Source organism: Ahaetulla prasina, chromosome 17, assembly GCF_028640845.1.
Source record: "Ahaetulla prasina isolate Xishuangbanna chromosome 17, ASM2864084v1, whole genome shotgun sequence".
Lineage (NCBI taxonomy): Eukaryota > Metazoa > Chordata > Lepidosauria > Squamata > Colubridae > Ahaetulla > Ahaetulla prasina.
The window spans coordinates 3,175,155-3,191,944 of NC_080555.1; the positions used below are offsets into that span (position 1 = coordinate 3,175,155).

Here is a 16,790-nt window from a genome sequence, read left to right on the forward strand (position 1 = left end):
GCCTATTCAGCTCAGCCCAGCAAGGCTGGACTTGAACCCAGCACAAGGAGATTGCAACTTCAAAGCCCCGCGTGCAAAAGACGGGGGGGGGGGAGAGAAACAGACTTTGTTTTTGGGGCGCCGAGCCCCAAATGGGCCTCACTGCTGCTCTCCCAACACCACCTGACCAACCCAAGTCTTCCCCCCATACCACCACAAGCAAAGTGAGGTTACTCCAAGCAGCCCCCGCCCCGTTTCCTCTCCCTCCCCCAGAGGCTGGGTTAGGGAAGGCGGAGGAGGGAACAGCCAGCAAAGAAAAGATTGGGGCAGGACATCCCGCGGGTCAAGAGCCCTCCGGCCGTCATCCAACAGAGACCTCAGCCCTCCCCTCTTACGCAGTGAGTGATTTTTTGGGTGAGGGGTGGGCTCAAACCCAGGCAGCCCTTTCATTCTAACTTTGCAAAGAGGGAGGGGATGGGCTTAAGATTTGGAGGGGAGGCGTCCTGGAGGGGGGGAGAATTGGGGCATCCTTTCCAAAGATGGGGTTTTTCCCCTGGGGTACTGCCTAAAAGTTGGACTTGGGTGTTTTCTGCGTTCACACATACATATCTGGGCCGGATAGAGGATGGGGACGAGGGAGAGTTCTGGCAGTTCCTGTGCAGGTAGTCCTCGACTTCCAACGAATTCGTTTAGGGACCGAGGTTACAACAGCACTGTTTCCCAAAAGCCCCCGTCCCCCGTCCCCCCGAAGGCCAAGATAAGGAACGATGGATGGAAACTGACCAAGGAGAGATTCAACCTGGAAATAGGAATTTTCTGACAGTGAGAACAATCAACCCATAGAACTAGAAGTTGCCTTCAGAAGTTGCGGGAGCTTCATCGCTGGAAGCTTTAAAGAAGAGACCCGGACTGCCATCGGTCAGAAACGGTGTCGGGTCTCCTGCTCGGTGGGGGTGGGGGGTTGGACTAGATGACCTCCAAGATCCCTTCCAACTCTGTGGATTCTATATTCAATGGGACAGAAGTTGCCTTCGGAAGTTGCGGGAGATTCATCCCTGGGAAGCTTTCAAGAAGAGACCGGGCTGCCGTCGGTCAGAAATGGCGCTCAGGCAGGGGGTTGGACTAGATGAACTCTTAAGTTCCCTTCAAACTCCGCTATTTTGTTATTCTAAGGCTCTTAACTTTGCAAAGTGGGGGGGGCTGGGCTTAAGATTTGGAGGGGAGGTGTCCTGGAGGTGGTGGGGGGAGGAGGGAAGAATTGGGGCATCCTTCCCAAAGATGGGGTTTTTTTTTGCCTGGACTGCACCCTAAAAATTGGACCTGGGTGTTTCTGCATTCACACACATATCTGGGCCTGGATAGGGGGATGCATTGGAGGGTCGTGTTCTCTCCAGATTGTGGGAAGGGGGCCGTTGTTGTTAGGGTCAGCTCCTAGATTCGGGGGTGCCCATTTCAGCAAGTGTGGGGGTCTCTCTCTTTGGGGAGACCCTCACTTTTCACTCTTTTTGCCCAGATTTGTGGCAAAGGAAGCAGCGTCCCATCCTAAGAGAAGGAGTTAATAATGGTGCGACTCTGAAGTCCCACAATTGTGTTTATTTTTGGCATTGTTTGTATTTTGCCTTCCCCTCTGGGAACAAAAGAAGGTAGGCTTAACGTTTCCTCCTCTGTTTTTAACTCCCCCCCCACGCTTGTAACAACAACAACAACAACCCTGTGAGTTAGGCCGGGCAGAGAAGGGGAGGGAATTTAAGAGGACATCTAGACCAGCCCTCTGGCGGGATTCGGAAGTTCCCAGTCACCGCAGCCTATTTTCTTGAGAGGGAGAGCAATCAACCAATGGGACAGAACTTGCCTTCGGAAGTTATGGGAGGTTCATCCCTGGAGGCTTTCGAGAAGAGACTGGGGCTGCCGTTTGTCAGAAATGGTGTAAGGTCTCCTGCTTGGGTGGAGGGTTGGGCTAGATGACCTCCAAGGTCCCTTCCAACTCTGTTATTCTGTTATTGTTCTGTTATTCAGAAAATTGTGGAAGAGAACTGGGCTGCCATCTGTCAGAAATGGTGTATGGTGTAGGGTCTCCTAGCGTGGGCCGGGGTGGGTGGGGTTCGACTAGATGACCTCCAAGGTCCCTTCCAACTCTGTTATTCTATATTCAATGGGGCAACTTCCCTTCAGAGGTTGTGGGTGTTCCATCACGCGAGGCTTTTAAGAAGAGTCTAGACATGGTGCAATAGGGTTTCCTTCCTGAGCCGCGGGTTGGACTAGATGACCTTCAAGGTCCCTTTCCAACTCTGTTATTCTATATTCCCATGGAGCAGACGTTGCCTTCAGAAGTTGCGGGAACCTCATGAGAAGAGACTGGAGTGTCATCGGCCAGCAATGGTGTCGGGTCCCCTGCTCGGGTGCAGGGTGGGGGCAGGGGTTGGACTGGATGACCTCTAAGGTGCCTTCCGATTCGGTTAATCTGTTTACGGTTCTCTCCCGACCCTGAGCCTCATGTTCCGGTCTCGGAGAGCCAGCTTGGTGCAACGGCTTTGGAGACTGCGCTGCGCGACGCCCGGCCTGGAGGACAACCACGGGACCCTGAAACCCGCAGCCCACGCGCTCTTCAAGAAGCTGAAGGACAAGGAACTGGAGCTCTTGCTGCAGGCGGTGGAGAGCCAGGGAGCCGGAGAATCGGGCTGCGTTTGGGTCGAAGCCCGCGGGGTCAAGCCCAGCCCGTCGGCTTCGCTCCTGCTCTGCCGTCTCTACCGCTGGCCGGACCTCCGCCAGCCGCACGAGCTGAAGCGGTTGTGTTTCTGCAAGAGCGCCGGGGGTGACGCCGCGGCGGTCCATTGCTGCAACCCGCACCACCTTAGCCGGCTCGCTCTCCCCGGTGGGTATTGGGGGGGGGTGCAAGAAGAGGGAGGGAGGGAGGGGCATACTGGAGACATGGCAGTGATGCACCCCACAACGCAAGGAACCGAGAGCGGTTCAGCTCAGGCGTTGCTCGAAATTGTGCACAGCTTCTCTCAGAATAAGCCCCAGTTGTGGGGTTTGGGTCTAGGGAGTCCTCGTTACGCGACCACTGTGGGTACTGGCCGTTTGGCTGTTAGAGGGGGTTTTTTTGATTGATTTAGTGGATGGCATCTACAGAGGTCATGAAATCGTTGACGTACAAATTTCGTTTAAATAAAAGATCAGCAAATATGCCATCTCTATATTTATATCCATCTGTCTATCATCCATCCATCCTATCTATCCATTCATACCTATCTATCTATCTATCTATCTATCTATCTATCTATCTATCTATCTATCTATCTATCTATGTAGATCTTTGGTTATTCGGGTTTTTTTCCCGCGTAAAATTGGAAGTGTCTTGGCGACGTTTCGACGAAGTCTCATTCGTCATCTTCAGGCTTCAGCTTCGTGCTTCTCTATCTATCTATCTATCTATCTGTCTATCTATCCATTCATATCTATCTATTTATCTATCTATCTATCTATCTATCTATCTATCTATCTATCTATCTATCCATTCATACCTATCTATCTATCTATCTATCTATCTATCTATCTATCTATCTATCTATCTATCTATCTATCTATCATCTATCTATCTATCCATTCATATCTATCTATTTATCTATTCATTCATATCTATCTCTCTATCCATTCATACCTATCTTTTTTTTCTTTCTTTTTTTCTTCCTTCCTTCCTTCCTTCCTTCCTTCCTTCCTTCCTTCCTTCCTTCCTTCCTTTCTTTCTTTCTTTCTTTCTTTCTTTCTTTCTTTCTTTCTTTCTTTCTTTCTATGTTAATATCTATCTATCCATCCATCCATCCTCTCTCTCGATAGATAGATAGATAGATAGATAGATAGATAGATAGATAGATAGATAAATAGATAGATAGATAGATAGATAGATAGTGACCGTTCAAAGTTACGAGACCACTGGAAAAAAAAGTGACTTACGACCATTTGTCCCACTTGCGACCGCCTGCCTTTCAAAACGCCTGACGGGTTTTCTCCATCTGGCCTTTCCGCAGAGACCCCCCCGCCGCCCTATTGCAAAATCTCGCCTTTTTCTGCACCTCTGAAGGGCAGCCACATTTTAGAAAACTACTGCAAAGGATGGCAAGGTAAGTTAGAAGGATTTTGGGGGGGGGTGTTTTTCGTCCTTGGGTGGTTTGTGCCATGCAGTGGGGTCGTTTTAAGTCACAGCTGACACACAAAGGGTGCGGGAGCGATTGGAGCCCTTTCCTGACAGTGAGAACAATTAATCAGTGGAACGACTTGCCTCCAGATGTTGTGAGTTTTCCAGCCCTGGAGTTTCTTTCCAAGAAGAGATTGGACAACTGTTTGTCAGAAACGACGTAGGGTCTCCTGCTTGAGGAGGGGGTTGGGCTAGAAGACCTCCGAGGTCCCTTCCAACTCTGTTCTTCTGAAGAAAGAAAAAGAAAGAAGAAAAAGAGAGAAGAAAGAAAAAGAGAAAGAAACAGGGAGGCAGGGGGGGTTGGACTAGAAGACCTCCAAGGTCCCTTCTAACTCTGTTATTCTGTTGAAAGAAAGAGAGAGAGAGAAAAGAAAGAAGAAGAAAAGAAAGAAAGAAAGAAAGAAAGAAAGAAAGAAAGAAAGAAAGAAAGAAAGAAAGAAAGAAAGAAAGAAAGAAAGAAAGACGGAGGGAGGGAGGGAGGGAAGGAGTGGTAGGCAAGAGGTTGGACTAGACGACCTCCAAGGGCCCTTCCAATTCTGTTATTCTGGAGAGGGAGAGAGAGAGAGAGAGAGAGAGAAGGAAGAAGAAAGAAAGAAAGAAAGAAAGAGAGAGAGAGAGTGAGAGGGAGGGAAGGAGGGAGCGGTAGGCAGGGGGTTGGACTAGAAGACCTCCAAGGGCCCTTCTAACTCTGTTATTCAGAAAATTGTGGAAGAGAACTGGGCTGCCATCTGTCAGAAATGGTGTATGGTGTAGGGTCTCCTAGCGTGGGCCGGGGTGGGTGGGGTTCGACTAGATGACCTCCAAGGTCCCTTCCAACTCTGTTATTATATATTCAATGGGGCAACTTCCCTTCAGAGGTTGTGGGTGTTCCATCGCGCGAGGCTTTTAAGAAGAGTCTAGAGTAGACAGCCGCTTGTCTGAAATGGTGCAATAGGGTTTCCTTCCTGAGCCGCGGGTTGGACTAGATGATCTCCAAGGTCCCTTTCCAACTCTTGTTATTCTATATTCCCATGGAGCAGACATTGCCTTCAGAAGTTGTGGGAACTTCATGAGAAGAGACTGGAGTGCCATCGGCCAGCAATGGTGTCGGGTCCCCTGCTCGGGTGCGGGGGGGGCAGGGGTTGGACTGGATGACCTCTAAGGTGCCTTCTGATTCGGTTAATCTGTTTACGGTTCTCTCCCGACCCTGAGCCTCATGTTCCGGTCTCGGAGAGCCAGCTTGGTGCAACGGCTTTGGAGATTACGCTGCGCGACGCCCGGCCTGGAGGACAACCACGGGACCCTGAAACCTGCAGCCCATGCGCTCTTCAAGAAGCTGAAGGACAAGGAACTGGAGCTCTTGCTGCAGGCGGTGGAGAGCCAGGGAGCCGGAGAATCGGGCTGCGTTTGGGTCGAAGCCCGCGGGGTCAAGCCCAGCCCGTCAGCTTCGCTCCTGCTCTGCCGTCTCTACCGCTGGCCGGACCTCCGCCAGCCGCACGAGCTGAAGCGGTTGTGTTTCTGCAAGAGCGCCGGGGGTGACGCCGCGGCGGTCCATTGCTGCAACCCGCACCACCTTAGTCGGCTCACTCTCCCTGGTGGGTATGGGGGGGGTGCAAGAAGAGGGAGGGAGGGGCATACTGGAGACATGGCAGTGATGCACCCCAAGACGCAAGGAACCGAGAGCGGTCAGCTCAGGCATTGCTTGAAATTGTGCACAGCTCCTCTCAGAATAAGCCCCAGTTGTGGGGTTTGGGTCTAGGGAGTCCTCGTTATGCTACCACTGTGGGTACTGGCCGTTTGGCTGTTAGAGGGGTTTTTTTTTGATTGATTTAGTGGATGGCACCTACAGAGGTCATGAAATCGTTGACGTACAAATTTCGTTTAAATAAAAGATCAGCAAATATGCCATCTCTATATTTATATCCATCTGTCTATCATCCATCCATCCTATCTATCCATTCATACCTATCTATCTATCTATCTATCTATGTAGATCTTTGGTTATTCGGGGTTTTTCCCCGCGTAAAATTGGAAGTGTCTTGGCGACGTTTCGACAAAGTCTCATTCGTCATCTTCAGGCTTCAGCTTCGTGCTTCTCTATCTATCTATCTATCTATCTATCTATCTATCCATTCATACCTATCTATCTATCTATCTATCTATCTATCTATCTATCTATCTATCTATCCATTCATACCTATCTATCTATCTATCTATCTATCTATCTATCCATCCATCCATTCATATCTATCTATCTATCTATCTATCTATCTATCTATCCATTCATATCTATCTATTTATCTATTCATTCATATCTATCTCTATCCATTCATATCTATCTATTTATCTATCTATCTATCCCCATCCATCCATCCATCCATCCATCCATCCATCCATCCATCCATCCCCATCCCTCCCTCCATCCATATCTATCTATCTATCTATCTATCTATCTATCTATCTATCTATCTATCCATTAATATCTATCTATCCATCCATCCATCCTCTCTCTCGATAGATAGATAGATAGATAGATAGATAGATAGATAGATAGATAGATAGATAGATAGATAGTGACCGTTCAAAGTTACAAGACCACTGGAAAAAAAAGTGACTTACGACCATTTGTCCCACTTGCGACCGCCTGCCTTTCAAAACGCCTGACGGCTTTTCTCCATCTGGCCTTTCCGCAGAGACCCCCCCGCCGCCCTATTGCAAAATCTCGCCTTTTTCTGCACCCCTGAAGGGCAGCCACATTTTAGAAAACTACTGCAAAGGATGGCAAGGTAAGTTAGAAGGATTGGGGGGGTGGGTGTTTTTCGTCCTTGGGTGGTTTGTGCCATGCAGTGGGGTCGTTTTAAGTCACAGCTGACACACAAAGGGTGCGGGAGCGATTGGCGCCCTTTCCTGACAGCGAGAACAATTAATCAGTGGAACGACTTGCCTCCAGATGTTGTGGGTTTTCCAGCCCTGGAGTTTCTTTCCAAGAAGAGATTGGACAACTGTTTGTCAGAAACGACGTAGGGTCTCCTGCTTGAGGAGGGGGTTGGACTAGAAGACCTCCGAGGCCCCTTCCGACTCCTGTTATTCTGAAGGAAGGAAGGAAAGAAAGAAAGAGAGAGAGAGAAACAGGGAGGCAGAGGGGTTGGGCTAGAAGACCTCCGAGGCCCCTTCCGACTCTGTTCTTCTGAAGAAAGAAAAAGAAAGAAGAAAAAGAGAGAAGAAAGAAAAAGAGAAAGAAACAGGGAGGCAGGGGGGGTTGGACTAGAAGACCTCCAAGGTCCCTTCTAACTCTGTTCTTCTGAAGAAAGAAAAAGAAAGAAGAAAAAGAGAGAAGAAAGAAAAAGAGAAAGAAACAGGGAGGCAGGGGGGGTTGGACTAGAAGACCTCCAAGGTCCCTTCTAACTCTGTTATTCTGTTGAAAGAAAGAGAGAGAGAGAGAGAGAAAAGAAAGAAGAAGAAAGAAAAGAAAAAAGAAAAGAAAGAAAAAAGAAAAGAAAGAAAGAAAGAAAGAAAGAAAGAAAGAAAGAAAGAAAGACGGAGGGAGGGAAGGAGTGGTAGGCAAGAGGTTGGACTAGACGACCTCCAAGGGCCCTTCCAATTCTGTTATTCTGGAGAGGGAGAGAGAGAGAGAGAGAGAGAGAAGGAAGAAGAAAGAAAGAAAGAAAGAAAGAGGGAGAGGGAGGGGGGAGGGAGCGGTAGGCAGGGGGTTGGAATAGAAGACCTCTAAGGGCCCTTCCAACTCTGTTATTCTGGAGAGGGAAAGAGAAAGAGAAGAAGAAGAAAGAAAAAAAAGAGGGGGAGGCAGGAGGGTTAAACTAGAAAACCTCTAAGGTCCCTTCCAACTCTCTTATTCCGTCGTTATGATCATCCACACAGGCCGTCAGACGTGCAGATCCAAACAATTTCCTCCTCCCCCCCCCAATATTATTTTCCTATTTTCCAAAGCCACCACTTCCTCTCCTCCCTCCACCTCCACCACCTCCCCCCCCCCGGAATCCCCCCCTCCCCTCCCGCATCCTTCAAAGCTGCGAGATCGAGAGAGAGAGAAAAATGAGAGGCGACAAGTTTGTTTGTTTGTTTGTCTGGGCGTGCCACGTTTGGTGGATTGTCCCAAGAGAAGGAAAGGGAACCGGGAAGGCCACCGTTGGGCTGGAGGCGACTTTCTTCCTTCCTTCTCCTAGACAGCCGGCCGAACCGGACCAGACCGGACGGCTTGTTTATTTCTAGCCAGAGGAAGTGGCGGCCAGAGAGAGAGAGAGAGAGAGAGACGCTAAATAGACTCTTGACGTAAGAAGCAGGGTTGAACGTTGGCAGCCGGCCGCCTCCGAGCAGCCCGTGGGCGCCTGGTCTGTTTTCCTCCCCCAGCCGGAGACGGTGTGTGTCACCCCCCCCCCCCAAAAAAGGTCCCACGGCTACGTGGCGCCCCGGAGCTCAGCCGCACGTCTCGAAGAGTGCCGGGGTCTCCCCAGGGGCGCACGCCCCAATATGATGTCCATATAGCTGCTCCATCACTGGCAGTTTTAAAGAAGAGAACTAGACAGCCACTTGTCTGGAATGGTATAAGGTTTCCTGTCTGGGCAGGGGGGTGGACTGGATGGCCTCCAAGGTCCCATCCGACTCTTGTTAAATCAATTGTCCCAACTAAGTTGCAAACAATTGCAAAACACAATTCCCTTTTTTTTCCCCAGTTCTGTTGCCAAACTCTCGTAAATCAAGGGCTATTTACAGATTAACAGAGTTGGAAGGGACCTGGTAGATCATCTAGCCCAACCCCCTGCCCAAAGATACCATTTCTGACAAATGGCAGTCCAGTCTCTTCTTGAAAGTCTCAACTGATGAAGCTCCCACAGGGCAAGCTGTCCCATTGAATATAGAATCACAGAGTTGGAAGGTACCTTGGAGGTCATCTAGCCCAACCCCCACCCCCACCCGCCCGAGCAGGAGACCCTACCTATACCATTTCTGACAAATGCCAGTCCCGTCTCTTCTCGAAAGCCTCCAGCGATGAAGCTCCCACAACTTCCGAAGGCAACTTCTGTCCCGTTGAATATAGAATCACAGAGCTGGAAGGGACCTTGGAGGTCATCTAGCTCAACCCCACACCCATACCCAAGCAGGAAACCCTACACCGTTTCTGACAAATGGCGGTCCAATCTCTCCTTGGAAGTCCCAAGCGATGAAGCTTGATTTTTGTAACCCCTTTTCCCCCCACAGACACCACCCTCTCCCGCTGTTCCCTGAGAGATGGCTACTGGTGCAAACTGGCTTACTGGGAGTATCGCCTCCGGGTGGGGAGACTCTACCCAGTCCACGAAGATTACGTCTGCGTTTTCTCCAACCTTCCCAACGGCAACGGGCTTTGCCTGGGCCAGCTAGCATCCCGAAACCGCAGCCAGGCTGTCCGGCGAACCCAAGCTAAGATCGGACGCGGTTTGCTACTCAGCCAAGAAGCCAACGGGGTTTGGGCGTACAACCGAAGCGAGCACCCTCTCTTCGTCTGTTCCCCCACTCTGGGGCCTGTGGGGAGCTTCGCCCCTCCTCCGGTTCACAAAATCCAACCTGGTTACTCCATCAAGGTCTTCGATTACGATCGGGCCATGCACCTAGCAAGCAGGCGCCCGGGCGCCGGCGAAGGGCCCCACGATGGGCACACGATCCGGATCAGTTTCGGGAAAGGATGGGGTGCTTCGTACACCCGCCGGTTCATTACCTCTTGCCCATGTTGGCTGGAAGTGCTGTTGAACGCCCCAAGATGAAGCCGTTGGTGGGGTGGTGGTGGTGGAAAACAACCCAACGCAGGAGGTTGTGGAAATGCACCACGTGGCCCCCCTCCCCCAGCCAACGTAGATTATTCGGAGAGACAAGAAACTAAACTTCCTTTGCCAGAGAGGTCTTAAAGCTTTCAGGGGCTCCCCACTCACGAGCCCCCACCTTTCTTCCGAAGTACCTATTGCTTTTGCCACCTAAACGCAGGTAGTCCTCGATTTACGACCAGAAGGTCTGTCGCTAAGCAAGGCAGTTGCTCCGTGAGATGCACCCATGTTGCTAAGCCAGACATCTGCTAAGCGAGTTTTACCCTCCCCATCTTTGCCGCACTTTTGTCCAGGGAAATCCCTGCGGTTGTTAAAAGTTAGCCGCATGGTCATTAAGTGAATCTTCCCCTTTGACCTGGCTCATCGGCAGGTCACAAAAGGGGATCGTGAGACCTTCGGGATGCTACAGCCGTCGTAAACATGAGTCAGTGGCCAAGTCAGTCTGAATTGTGATCACGTGGGATCCCACAACACCCGTCAGTGCGAAAAACCTAAATCCCCCTTTTTTTCAGCGCCGTTGTAACTTTGAACGGTCACTATAAACGAACGGTCGTAAGTTTGAGGACTGCCCGTATGCGGTCCTAGCGCAGTAGCTAACTTGATATAGAATCGCCCCGTCTTCTTCCTTCTGGAGCCGAACGTTGAAAACGAGAAGAAAATGTCAAGTTTTAAGCGGGGAATGACGAAAGATGAGAACAATTGGAAAGACGGCGGGAAATCGATCGGTTATCAGGTGGTCGAAACATTAAAATGTTCAAATTTGTGGATGGAGAAATCGTAAGTTGCTTTGTGGTTTGAGAAGTTTCAGAGTTTGGATAAGAGATAAAGATATCTGTGTTGTGGGAAATTAAGGAATATAAAAGACGTAATCACGAAATCTCCAGAACCGTAAAGTCTACAAACTTGAAATTTGCCATATATGTTCCTCTTGGCTTCTAGGTGCTCACTAAGAAAGGATTTTTCGAAACGACCATCGGAGCATTAGTATTTTCTATATTATTATTAACACGCTCTGATGCTAAGGAGTTCTACTCCCCCTCCCCACCTCAAAAGAAATCGGTTCCGAATGCAAAAACACAAGCAGAGGAGAGGAGTTTCACTTTCAGTTTTACTTTCACAGCAGCAAGCGGCTTTACTACAGAACAGTTGAGCTAAGCCACGCCCAGCCTCCTTCCTGTCTTCTTCGTGCTCACACAGCAAATACTGTTTAAGTTTCCAAACACCCCTCAACTGTCTCACACACTGACAGGATGCTAGCCAGATGAATACCGATGGATGCTGCGGGCTGGGACATTGTGCTCCCAATCCTCCTCTGTTCCAACTGCCAGTTGCATTATATTAACACACTCCGATGCTACGGAGCTACACATTCTACATTAAGTTTCAGGCTGCAAGTGTCAATTTATGAAGCCCGAGCACATAGTTTCATAGCAAAGCACGGACGTCCAGCTAGTAAGGAATATTTAGGACTGAGTTTTCCTTCTGTATATCTTTAATTAATTAAATTGAATTAAATTGCTTTAAAAAACAAAACGATTTTGGTGGTTATTGTGGGGGAAAAAAAACCCACACAAAACCAGTACAAGTCAAAAAGTTTTTTTTTTTAATACTGTGCAGGTAATCCTCGACTTACGACCGCCACGGAGCCCAAAAGTTCTGCCACTAAGCGAGACAGTTCTTAAGTGAATTTTGCCCCATTTTACCTCCTTTGTTGTTAAGGGAAACTGTGGTGAGATGAAGCGGACGAGATGTTGCAATGGTTATAAGTGCGAAAAACGGTCATAAGTCACTTTTTTCCAGCGTCATAACTTTGAATGGTCACTAAACAAACTGTTGTAAGTTGAGGACTATCTGCAATATAAGTGCAAATCAATTTTTTTTTAAAAAAACTGCCCTCAAAAATCTTAAATTCGAATGCACAGACGCGCAACGTCTTTTCTAAATATTAAATATTCTCACCCAGGGATCTAATTCCATGGTTTTACAATTATCCAGTGCTCCTGAGCATGCGCAGAGTGATCTCCGACTGGGGGTTTTCTCTGGCTTATTTGGCTGAATCAACTGCCTGCATGTCAAGTGTGTCAGTTTTGCAATTGGAAAGACAGAAACCTGACGCAGGCTCCTGAGCATATGCAAAGTGCAAAGCGCACGAACAGTGTTAAATTCCAAATGCATTGAATTTGGGGAGGGAAGGGTTTAGTGGGGGAAAGGTCAGGGGTCAGCAGAGGCTAAATCACCCCTCCCTTTTGCAAATATATATATATATACATTTAAATAATAGACAAACATGTTTTTAGTCCGCAAAACCTGGAGTTTGCAGACCTGCCAGCAGAGGGCGCTTGTTGCACAGAATAAATTTTTCTATCTTCTATTTCAAAAGTTTGAATCCAAGTGGGAATTTATTTCAATTATTTGCAAATTTAAGCGCTGCCTTCCATAAAATAGGCTCAGTTTTTAATCCTGCTTAGTTTTTGAGGTGGGGAATTACAGCTTTTCGGGGGAACCCAAAATGAATATTTTCGATTGCAAAATATCCCGTCCTGGGAATAAGGCTGGTTTTATAATCCGGATTAAATGCAAAATGGGCGAATTGTGTTGCTTCCTTCTGGATCAGGTCGGGGATTGTTTTTCAGGCTCGACCCGTGGCACAAATCCACCAACTGCGACTTGTAAACCCCCTAAAATTGTAAAAAACAAAAACCTTGCCGACTTCCTATTGTGTAGAACCAGCCAGGAGGAGTTTAGGAAACAAGCCACGGTTAAAACAAACCATGATTTCCTGCGACAAAACCGCCATTCACAGTCGCATCAATGTCAGGCTATCTATCCACGGGGCTGCTTCGCAGATAGTCCTCGACTGAACGACCACCACTGTGCTCAAAATTTCCGCTGCAATGCGAGCTAGTTTTGAGTTTCGCCCCATTTTACGACCTCTTTTTTCCCAGTCGTTAAGTGAATATCGCTGCAGTCGTTAAGTCACACGGTTGTTAAACGAATCTGTTGATTCCCCTTTGACTTTGCTTTGTCAGAAGGTCGCCAAAAGGAGAATCGTGTGACCCCGGGGACCCTGCAACCGTCCTAAATGCGAGTCAGTTGCCAAGCGTCGTAAGTGTGAACAACAATCCTAAACCGTTTCCACCCCCACCCCCAGTGCTGTCGTAACTTCAAACGGTCGCTAAACGAAGGGTTGTAACTCAACGGCTCCTGTAATTGACGCAGGCCAAACTTTAGATCTCCTCGTGGTCTCCCATCCTGCGGAAGGCAATGAGCTGGACAGAATCGTGGGAATCTGCCTCCAAACCTTGCAATGGTTTGAGGTGGAGCTGTGGGGAGAAACGGGGAGGGGGGGAGAGGAAAAAAAATACATCCCACCCCACACTTTCATCTGGGGTCTGTGATTGACAGCTGGGGAATCCGCCCCGTTCCCGCCTGTGGCTTCTTTCCCCGTGTCTGCCAGCTCAACCCACCTTTCGCTGCAAAAATTCTGCCCGGGCGGCTTGGCAGGGAGAGAGGGTGGGTGGGTTTCCTGTGTGCCAACCACTTCAGAGCGGGTGGGGAAAGAAGAGGGGCACAGCCGGGTGGGGGAGAGAATGCCAGGCTCCCCACATGTCACCCCCAAAACCGCCCCACCGCCTCCAGATCCCCACAGCGTCGTGTAAAAAAAAAAAACCCTTCCCAGCCACCGTTGTTTGGTGGTTTTTTGGTGTTTTTTTTTTTGCAAAGCGAGTGGCTTGGTGCCCACTCTTAAACCCACCCCACCCCACCCGTGTTTTGTTCAAGGGCTGAGATTGCAGCAGCCGTGGGGGCAGGATTCGCACTCGCTCCCCATCCTGAGCCGGGGCGATGTGGCTGGGGGGGGCTCGAATGGGCTGGCCGGTTTGACCTTTTGATTGACATTCTGCATTCTTGTTATTTCTCCGCGCCCCCCCCCCAACTCCCCTATAAGGGAAGGATCGAAACTCTGGGCTAGGTGGTTTGAAATCAGCTGGTGAGGACTAGAAGCTTGGCGTTCTCCAGAAGGGCACACCTGGATGTCTTTGGATGAGGAAGGGGGAAAAAAAACCCAAAACATTCAGCAATTTTAATATTAAGGGTTTCTTAGATCTTTAAAGTCCACCCGCCTGGGGTATAAAATCAGCCCAAGAAACCTCCCTTATTTTCTGCTGTCACAGTACCTTTATCTAGGGGGGGTGGGGGGGTTATTAACAAAGGCTCCTGGTGTCTTTGGAACTCCCTGCCTCAGGAGGAAGGAAAGACTCCCATCTTCGTTCGTTTGCAAACAGGCCTTGTAGAAAACACCATCCGTGTTTTATTTTTATTTTTTATTTTTTTTAAATCCTGCTTCTGTCGAGGAGCTCTCCAGGTTTTTAAAACTTTTTCTCTTCTCAAAGTTAGCTGCTGCTTCGGATGGCGGGAGGGATTCACAGAAGCCGTGAAATAAGATTATGGTAATATTCGCATTCGCACCCCACGTAAACCCGGACCTGCACATTTGAACAGGTTATGGGTTTGTGAACCCTTGGGATGTGAAAATGGGACCATAAGATCAATTTGCCAAAGGGAAATCTATCTATCTATCTATCTATCTATCTAATCTATCTATCGATCTAGCCCTCCCTCCCTCCCTCCCTCCCTCTCTATCTCTCTCTCCATATCTATCTATCTATCTATCTATCTATCTATCTATCTATCTATCTATCTATCTATCTATCGATCTAGCCCTCCCTCCCTTCCTCCCTATCTATCTCTCTCCATATCTATCTATCTATCTATCTATCTATCTATCTATCTATCTATCTATCTATCTATCTATCTCTGTTTCTATCCATCCATCCATCCATCCCTCTCCGTCTCTCTCCTTATCTATCTATCTATCATCTACCTACCTACTTGTGTATCTCTATCTATCCTCTCTCTATTCTCTCTCTCTCAACTGTCTATATCTGTCTCTCTATTAACCTCTGTCTCTGTCATCTATCTATATCCCTCCTAATCTGTCTTTAGAATAGAATAGAATAGAATAGAATAGAATAGAATAGAATAGAATAGAATAGAATAGAATAGAATAGAATAGAATTTTTTTTATTGGCCAAGTGTGATTGGACACACAAGGAATTTGTCTTGGTGCAGATGCTCTCAGTGTATCCGATAATATCTATCATCAATCTATATCTCTTTATTAACTTATTGATCTATCATCTCATCATATGATATAACTATATATTTTGTCCTTCCTTCCTTCCTTCCTTCTTTCTTCTTTTCTTTTCTTTCTCCTTCCTTCCTTCCTTCTTTCTTCCTTCTTTTCTTTTATCTATCTATCTATCTATCTATCCATCCATCTATCTATCTATCATCTATCTATCTATCCATCCATCCCCATCCATCCATCCATCCGTCTATCCTTTCTTTTTATCTATCTATCTATCTATCTATCTATCTATCTATCTATCTATCTATCTATCTATCTATCTATCTATCTATCTATCTATCTATCTAGCCATCCATCCATCCATCCATCCATCCATCCTCTTTCTTTTTATCTATCTATCTATCTATCTATCATCATCTATCTCTCCATCTCTCCATCATCTTCTGCTGCCTACAAAAGCGAGGGAAGGGAGCGTGTGGAAGGGAGCAGGGGAGAATCCGGGGTGCCCAGATGCCAGCCAGGTGGCCTGAATTGCCTCGACATGACGCCAGGGCAAGCTGACAACCGGCTTCCTCACAGACGCCCCCTCGCACAGGTGACTGGGTGGGGCCACACAAGCACAACCTGTTCGGTTGCAACCAGGCTAGCTAGGTGGGGTTAGCAACACCGTGTTCTTCCTGGCTCCCTGTTCACCTGGTCTCACCTGAGCCCCACCCGATGTGCAATAGGGAGCCTGGGCCTTCCCTCCCTCCCTCCCTCCCTCCCCTCCCTCTCGATTGGGTTCCAAGCCGCCCTCTCTCTTTCCAAACTAAGCAAGACCCTCTTTGCAGGATGGTGCAGAATAAACCGACCAAAAGAAATCGGCAGAAATCGGCACCCTTCAATTGCAATTCTTTTCTTTTTGCCCCCTTTTAAAAAAAAAAAAATTAATTCATCTATATTCATCTTTATTGGCTGTGAACCTCCCTGAGTCCTTCGGGAGAAGGGCGGTATGCAAATCGAATAAATAAATAAATATATAGGTAGTCCTCGACTTACATCCCCCCCAATCGATCCCAAAATTTAGGGGTGCTGAGGGGAACCTTTGTGCCATGGGGTTTGCTCCATTTTACGACCAGGGGTCAATCAACGAGTAACGCCATCATTAAGTGAATCCGCCCCCCCCCTTGACTTTGCTTGAAGGAAGGTCGCAGAAGGGGATCACGTGACCCACCCGCCCAGCCCGAGACGCTGCAACCGTCGTAAATGAGAGTCCGTTGCCAAACTTCTGAATTTGGATCGCGTATGACCAAGGGGACGCTGCAACCGTCGTGTGGAAGTGGACTAGAAGACCTCCAAGGTCCCTTCCAGCTCTGTTATTCTATTCTTCTGCTGTTTTTCTTTTTCCTTCCTTCCTTCCTTCCTTCCTTCTCCATTACTGGGGTTTTTAAAGAAGAGACTGGACAGCCATTTGTCTGGAATAGTATAGGGTCACCTACTTGAGTAGGGGGTTGGACTAGATGACCTAAAGGTCTCCTCCAACTGTCTTATTCTGCTATTCCTTCCTTCCTTCCTTCCCTTCCCTTCTTTCTTCCTTCTTTCCTTCCTTCCTTCCTTTCTTTTTCTTTCTTCCTTCTTTCTCTTTCTCTTTTCCTTCCTTCCTTCCTTCTTTTCTTTCTTTCTTTCTTCCTTC

The 16,790-nt window shown here is 48.2% G+C and overlaps 1 protein-coding gene across 2 annotated transcripts; it reads left to right on the forward strand.

Annotated features, from left to right (window-relative positions):
* LOC131186589 (mothers against decapentaplegic homolog 6-like) lies at window positions 1-11,502 on the forward strand. 2 transcript variants are annotated; one of them, XM_058160328.1, is made up of 4 exons: window positions 1-377; window positions 2,469-2,851; window positions 4,008-4,100; window positions 9,371-11,502. In XM_058160328.1, exons 2-4 carry the CDS (start codon window positions 2,473-2,475, stop codon window positions 9,910-9,912), a joined length of 1,014 nt encoding a protein of 337 aa, XP_058016311.1. In that variant the 5' UTR covers window positions 1-377; window positions 2,469-2,472; the 3' UTR covers window positions 9,913-11,502. The 2 variants fall into 2 exon arrangements, with proteins under 2 accessions (XP_058016311.1, XP_058016312.1); XM_058160329.1 differs by lacking the exons at window positions 1-377; window positions 2,469-2,851; window positions 4,008-4,100 and adding exons at window positions 4,981-5,748; window positions 6,847-6,939.
* The last annotated feature ends 5,288 nt before the right edge of the window (window positions 11,503-16,790 follow it).

Bases quoted from the DNA above. Each gene is read 5' to 3' on its own strand.
- LOC131186589 (XM_058160328.1), top strand. From the start codon at position 2,473: ATGTTCCGGTCTCGGAGAGCCAGCTTGGTGCAACGGCTTTGGAGACTG. The intron at 2,852-4,007 runs GTGGGTATTGGG...GCCTTTCCGCAG, and splicing joins TAGCCGGCTCGCTCTCCCCG to AGACCCCCCCGCCGCCCTAT. The intron at 4,101-9,370 runs GTAAGTTAGAAG...TTCCCCCCACAG, and splicing joins CTACTGCAAAGGATGGCAAG to ACACCACCCTCTCCCGCTGT.